We start from the raw sequence: 7,479 nt of genomic DNA on the forward strand, positions 1-7,479 counted from the left end.
TGTGTTGCCATCAGAGTTACCACTTCCATCTCCTCGTCACCCACTTCTCGAGTGTCTTCAAACATTGAGAGACTTAGGACTCTCTCCAAGGGTAATTTTTGTTCCCCTAGGTGATTTTCTTGCAGAACCATTTGATCAATAACCTCTATGTGTTGGCTGGTGGCCACATCATCTTTGTATTTCATGGTGTTGCGCACATCAATTTTTAACTCTTCGTCATAAACCTTTAGAGTCATGGTCCCTTCTTCTATATCTATCAAACACCTCCCGGTTTCCAAAAATGGTCTACCAAGAATGAGCGGTATCTCTTAATCTTCCGGCATTTCTAAGATCACAAAGTCTACCGGGAAGACAAACTTATCAATCTTCACAAGAACGTCTTCCACCACTCCACAAGGTCTCTTCATAGAGTGGTCAGCAAATTGAAGCGTCATTCGGGTATCCTGTACCTTTCCAATCCCCAACCTCTTGTAAATGGATAAAGGCATGAGGCTCACACTTGCCCCCAAGTCTATAAGGGCCTTCTTGAACGATCTATCCCCGATAGTGCAAGGGATAGTCACCGAGCCTCGATCTTTTTTCTTTATCGGGATCTTCATACCCTGCAAAATAGCACTGCAAGTTTCGGTTAGTACAATAAAGTCAGTGTCAATGCTCCTCTTTTTTGAAATAATGTCTTTCATAAATTTAGCATAAGAGGGCATTTTCTCAAGTGCCTCCAAGAACAGAATGTTGATTTCAAGCTTTTTGAACATCTCCAAGAACTTTTCAAAGTTCTTCTCATGGTTCTCCTTCTTCTTATTTCTTGTTGGAAACGGGAGTTTAACAACCGGCTTGGATTCACTAACTTTTTCTTTAGCTACCGGTTCAGATACTGTCACCTTCTCACTAACAACTTCATTCTCTTTTATCTCCATGTTATGTGTAGGACATGCAACCAACAACCGCTTGAACCGCTTGTAAGCGTCTCCGAGTGACTCTCCTTCTTTCTGTTTAAAGTTAACAATATAATATCTCTTGCGGATATACACAGAAGCAAGGAAGTACTCATTCAGGAATGTTGTCTCCATTTGTTGCCAGGCTGTTATGCTTCCCGCGGGCAAAGAGTAAAACCACTCTTCAGCATCTTCTGACAATGTAAACGGGAACATAACCAACTTTTTTGCTTCTTCTGAGTGTCCCTCAATTTTCAACGATGTTGTCATGGTCAGAAATCTTTGTAAATGCTTGTTGGCATCTTCATTGATTTTTCCGGAGAACGGTCTTCTCTCGAGTTGACGAATCATTGACGGGTGCAACTGAAAGTGATCAACATTTACCGGTTGGTTCACAATTGTTAACCTTCCAGTAGGAGCATTTGCACCCCCATAGTCACCAAAAAGTCTCTCTGCCGGAGGTGGTGGGGCTTCACCCTGTGGTTCAGTCATAGGTTCAGAAACAACTTCGGAGTCTTCGGAATGAACAGAAATAGCTTCTTCTTTTTCGGACTCAGAAACAATAGGTGCTGATTCTGAAAGTTCCAACCTAGCTTTTCGTCGTCTTGCACGCAATAATATTTTGAGTTCTGCGTCAAAAAGAAATTCAGCTGAGGCCTTACCTCGCATACATAGATTAGACAATTATTAGATTAAACAAGAAAAATAAAAAAATTTAGCTACAGAGCAACAAAATTCCAATTGAATCATTTCAACTTATACTTTTGGCAGTCCCCGACAACAGCGCCAAAAACTTGATCGGTAAAATAGCAAGTGTACTATTTGCACCAATGTAGTAATAAAAAGGGAGTTATCCCGAGTATCGATCTCGAGGACTGCGTAGAAAGTATCAATTTTTAGAATAATTCAATTGAACAAAAGTTCATATGGGGTTTGATGATTGTTTTCACAACTGATAAGAAATAAAAATATAAAGCGTATAAAAACAGTTTGACCAATATGAGAAATAATGCTAAGGCCAGGTGTATGAATTGCTGTGTATTCCACTTTTTCCATATCATATAACATCGATGTTATTATAATTCAAAACAGTTTCTCCAGAGTAGTTTTCTCTAATTCCTTAGCCAAAACCATTTAACAGGCAATTTCACTCCTAATTCTCTAGTCAATCAAATTGCTGTTAAGAAATATTTATGTTATCAAGAATTTACGGTAACCACAGTTTGATCCTCATTCCTAAGTGATTAAACGCGGGTTTTATTATACAACACGTGATAAGGCGGTTTGTCCGACCTAAACCTTAACCAGAAATCAGAATTTCATTTGTCCGATAAAATTAAGCATTAAGCACGTTGTATAATAATTTGAATTACGAAAACATCAATGATTATAAGAACATGGATCAAATACTCATACAGTAGCAATTCAGGGACACCCCCTAGCATTAGGGGGTTTAGCCTCTAATAATATTCAAAGATAAAAGATTACAAATTAAAGACATTACAAGTTGTTGTTGATGAACGTTGATCTTCAATTTCTTCCGATCTTGGAGATCTATTCTCTTCTCCACACCTTGCTTCCTCTTTTCGTATCTTTTCTTTTTCACGATCCCTAAAAGTCCTTTTTTCAGTGCTTCCCCTCTGACTAAATAGTTTCCAAACAACTAAAAATACTGCCAAATGCCCAAAATGCCCTCCATATGTCCACAGGAGTAAAATTTAGAAAAATCAGAATTTTGAGCGAAATGGCCAACACGGGCCGTGTCAGGTGACACTGCCGCCCGTGTTGGCTCCTCTGTACATGCACAAGACACGCCCTGCTGACACGGGCCGTGTCAGGTGACACGGTGTATACATGTATTTTTGACGCCATGAAATTAATAAGCAGAATAATGTTTTCGACAAATGGAGATGCTTGCAAAAAGAAAAAAATTTGGAAATATATACTTGAAGAGCATTTTCAACTGTTTAGTTGATAAGTGTTTTCGACACTTCGACAAATTGGTGGTTTGATATTTCGACAGAAGAAGATGTCTGTAGATGAAAAGACGTCTTTGACAAGTATGGATGATGTTATGATATTTCGACAAGTCTGAGGAGACGCGTCGTTTCGACGTAAAGCGGAAATTCAAATTCAAAAGAGTTATAACGCTTGGCAGAAGACGCGTGGAAGCACCTGGCGAAAGGAAGTCATGCAGAGAGCCAATTGTCATAGTTTTAGGATTTATTCGTTAGTGACAGTTATTTTGTTTGTATATAAATATGATAGTTGTTATTAGAATGGGGGTGGAAAAAAACTCGTACAAAATTCCTGCAAAATACTCAAAGTACCCGTGTGAGAGAAAAGAGTCTTATATGGAAAATGTATGTGTGAACAAACACCATTTCTTTAAAGTTTTATCTTATAAATTTTAAATTTCTTTACCAATTTTCCTTTACATTTACCAATCATTTATCCTTTGCATTTACTTTATGCAATTTATTCTTCGCCATTTATTTTTCGCCATTTATCTTAGTCTTGTTAAGTTTACTTTTACTTAAGCACTTTTAGTCAATATCTTTCGTACATGAAAGACTTGGTAAACCAAATAAAGGATACAAAGGTTGTTCTAAAGAGTTACAAAGTTATTTAAATTTGTACATGTCCCAGGATTTGTATGGTTGATCCTGCAAGTAACCCAATTCAATAAGTTTTGAAAAACCAGAGGTTGTTCGCCAAAATCAACAGCGAACAAATTGGCACGCCCAGTGGGACCAGTGCAAAATCTAAAACTTAAATAATCTTTAGTCAAGGTTTCTTCTTCGTTGTATGAGACTAAGAAGCGGTAAATTAGCCGTATCTGACGTAGAAAGACCTAAAAGAACGAGAGTAAGGAAAATGGCGAGTTAGCCAAATAATCCAAATAATCCTAATCCAAATGAAGCCATCCCAGTATCCAACCCTATCCCTTCGACAGGAGGAAATGTGGGATCAGTCCTTGTGTCAGAGGCCGTGCCTTCGTTAACAGGGTCAATACCAGCGGTTTCAATATCGCAAAATGTGCCTAGTCCGTCCATTAGGGCGCAACAAATGCCTGTTGGGATACCTCCTCCTATAGGGAATGCTTCTAGGCCTTTTGTGACAAATTTCACCATGCCTCTGTCTGGTAGGGAACAACCATTTGGAATGCCAACTTCGGTAATGGCAAATTTATACAATTCTCCGGTATTATATTCTAATTCTATGGCCAATATGTCTTCACCATTACACGGGTCAGGATATGGCGGAAACATGAGTAGACTAAACCAACAACCACTTTACATGCCGAGAATAACAAATAATTCTGCGCAAGTAATTAGACAACAAATGGACGAGAGTAATCATAATATGGTCCAAATGTTGACACAACAAATGGGGGCGGTGTTTAATCCTCTAATACAAAACACCACCCAAACAAACCAATTGTTGGCAGCGCAAATGACACGCATTGCTGACTTTTTTGGGGTCCCTCAAACTCGACACAGAGAACAAGTGGTTCAGGACCCAGTGGTGGCGGTCCAAGAAAAGCCTACAATAAATCAAATACCTTTAGATAATCCCCAGGCAAACGTCAAAAACCAAGAGGAAGTAGTCGAACAGCCTCGTGTCAAAATTCCTGTTCCACAAGAGCCTAGAAGGATAGTAGTCCAGAGAGTCCAAGACGCTGATGCTGTGTTGCAACAGCGAATCCGGTATAATAACTTGCCTGCCGAAAACAATTTAGCGGCCATGGTCGAAATGATAATGGCACAAAATGGGGTAAACGTAGGATTACAAAGGCCCAGTTACGCTTCCCCATTGTCGGAATATATTCTGCAAGAAGAATTGCCCCCAAGATGGAAAGTTCCTAAGTTCACCAAATTCTCAGGGGATACTAGTGAATCCACCATAGAACACGTATCACGTTATCTGATTGAAGCAAGAGAGATGGCCCGTAATGAAAATTTGAAAATAAAATACTTTCCTAGTTCCTTGACGAAAAACGCGTTTACCTGGTTTACATCCTTGCCTGCAAACTCAGTGTATACGTGGACCCAATTAGAGAGGTTATTCCATGAACAATTTTACATGGGACAAATGAAAGTAAGTCTGAAGGAATTAGCTAGTGTTAAGAGAAAATACTCAGAACCAATAGATGATTATTTAAATAGGTTCAGGTTGCTAAAGGCTAGGTGTTTCACTCGGGTGCCAGAACATGAGTTAGTCGAAATGGCCGCAGGGGGTCTAGATTATTCTATAAGAAAGAAACTAAACACTCAGTATTTAAGGGATATGGCGCAATTAGTAGATAGGGTGAGACAAGTCGAAAGGTTAAGGGATGAAAAATTTAAGCAAATAAAAAAAAAAGGGTGGCCTATGTAGGGGTATGTCAAGATGATGAATACGACGAACACGAACCAAGTAACTTCAACGAATAAGAGATTGACTTAGCAGAACTGAAGCAAGGCCCACCATATTCGTGTAATGTACTAACTCCGTCGAACGGAAATCTAGTCGAAACGAATGATAAGTTTCCTAAAAGAGCTTATACGTTCGACATCACCAAATGTGACGAGATTTTTGACTTATTGGTTAAAGATGGTCAATTAATAAAACCACCAGGCGCTAAAGAACCGCTTGTGGAACAACAGAAAAAGAGAGGTTTTTGTAAATACCATAACTTTCTGGGCCATAAAACGTCTCGGTGTTTCCTTTTCAGGGATCTTGTTCAAAATGCTATCCGTGACGGAAGGCTGAAGTTTGGTGATAAGCCAAAACAACAAATGAGGATTGATTCGAATCCCATGCAGCCAGTCGAAGCCCATTATGCTGAACCATCCATTATGAATATGGTGGAGGTCGAAGTTGCTTCTGACGGCAGTTTTGAAATGGTGGAAGCTGCTGAAGGTTTCAACACTAATATCAACATGGTTGAGATTGCTGATGATCTTACAAACCAAAACAAAGTTGAAGTTACTTAAGGCTTTGACGACCAGAAAAAGATGGAAACTACTGAAGGTTTCGACAAAAAGGACATTGACAATATTGCTGAAGATGTTGTAGATCGACAAGGAGCAAATTGGGATTGCTTGGGACAGCCAAGTGGGAAGTACGATTATCTCGCGAAATACACTGCGCCTGCAAGTTCTCGTATCGACATCAATGCAATCCAGCCAACCGAGTGGGGGGATTTACCTTTGAGCAACAATGAAAAAACAACTAAGACAACTGACAATCTCTCTATCATCAAAAAGAAGGTTACTGAAGACCTCACTATTGAAAACAAGGTTACTGAAGGCCTTGATCCTGACCAAATGAGGATAGGTGATGTCGCAAACTGCATCAACATTATGGGACCTTTCAATAAAGAGGTCACAGGAATCAAAGCAGAAGTTGTGGATGGTTCTATGAAGCCTGTGACCGGTGGAATCCTACGTAGGGTAATGGAGGACCCCAAAAGAAATTCGAACAAATGTTGCTGCAAACATGGTCCCAGGAACATATCTTGGTGTTGCTGCCCAGAAAAGGAGTTTGACCAGATACAAAGAAATGGTGAAGTCGAAGAAGAAAGACTTATTAAAAAAATGAACAAATTAAGCATTGCTGACGGACGGAATGTTGGGGTGAATATGGTGGAACTGTGTGATACGGTGAACTGACTTTGTGTTTTTGCTTTGAAAAACAATGTTGCGGATAGCAAGAGTCGCCACCGACTTTTCTTTTATCCAATAAGGAAAGGCGGAAAAGAACAGGAAAGACCTTGATTATATTTTGAGTTCGGGAGGTACATTATACAAAGGGAAGGTGTTAGCACCCTTTGTATCCATGGTTATCCATGGGCTCTTAATTGCTTAACTCACTTACGTTTTCCTTGTTTGAGAAAGTGTTTGAGAAATGTGGTGTGTTTAGAAAATATTTTGAAAGGAGAGTTTAACTTTGTAATGATTCTTGTACGAATGTATACAAAGTGTTTATCTCGTTTGATTTTGAAAGATGTTTAGAAAAATATAACTCGGCGATGATTCTGGTGCGAATGTATACCAAGTGGTGATTTTCTAAAAGATGTTTTGAAAAGTTTGAGGTGTGAAAAGTATTTTAAGCTGTGAGCAAGCATTTAAGAGTTATACCTAACCAAGGTCTTTATAGGTATTTCCTATTCTTAGGAGGGTAAAACTGTCCTTACTATTGAGAAGTAAGTAGTCTTATCCTTTGGATGTAAAGGGACATCGTGGGGTCGTCGATTGGTCATTGAAGGCAACATCTGTAAGGATACCTTAGCATTCGAAGAGACGATCATCATTTAATCATAGGCTACAACGAAGGGTCATCGAGGGACTAAGTCATATATCCGAAGGCAACGTTCGAGGGACAAGGTCATATATTCGAAGGCAACGTTCAAGGGACTACGATTTATCTTATAGGGACATTGACCTTTTGATCGAAGGGACTATGACTTATCCGTTTAGGGATGATGGTGATTTAATAGAAAGGGTCTTTGTTAAGGGTATCCCCACATTCGTGGGACATGACCGTAATCGTAAGGCAA

The 7,479-nt window shown here is 39.4% G+C and overlaps 1 protein-coding gene across 1 annotated transcript; it reads right to left on the minus strand.

The window, feature by feature from the left end:
• Positions 1-308: 308 nt before the first annotated feature.
• LOC127102824 (uncharacterized) lies at positions 309-3,991 on the minus strand. The gene is made up of 3 exons (XM_051040153.1): positions 3,952-3,991; positions 1,320-1,564; positions 309-989 (listed from the first exon to the last, which is right to left on the minus strand). Exons 1-3 carry the CDS (start codon positions 3,989-3,991, stop codon positions 309-311), a joined length of 966 nt encoding a protein of 321 aa, XP_050896110.1.
• Positions 3,992-7,479: the final 3,488 nt, after the last annotated feature.

Source organism: Lathyrus oleraceus, chromosome 7 (genome assembly GCF_024323335.1).
Source record: "Lathyrus oleraceus cultivar Zhongwan6 chromosome 7, CAAS_Psat_ZW6_1.0, whole genome shotgun sequence".
NCBI classification, from domain to species: domain Eukaryota; kingdom Viridiplantae; phylum Streptophyta; class Magnoliopsida; order Fabales; family Fabaceae; genus Lathyrus; species Lathyrus oleraceus.

Excerpts from the sequence above, each read along its gene's own strand:
- LOC127102824 (XM_051040153.1), bottom strand. The coding sequence starts at position 3,991 with ATGGACGGACTAGGCACATTTTGCGATATTGAAACCGCTG. Across the intron at positions 1,565-3,951 it reads TTGCGATATTGAAACCGCTG|AACTCAAAATATTATTGCGT; the intron begins GTATTGACCCTG and ends TTTTTGACGCAG. Across the intron at positions 990-1,319 it reads TAACAATTGTGAACCAACCG|AAAGAAGGAGAGTCACTCGG; the intron begins GTAAATGTTGAT and ends AACTTTAAACAG.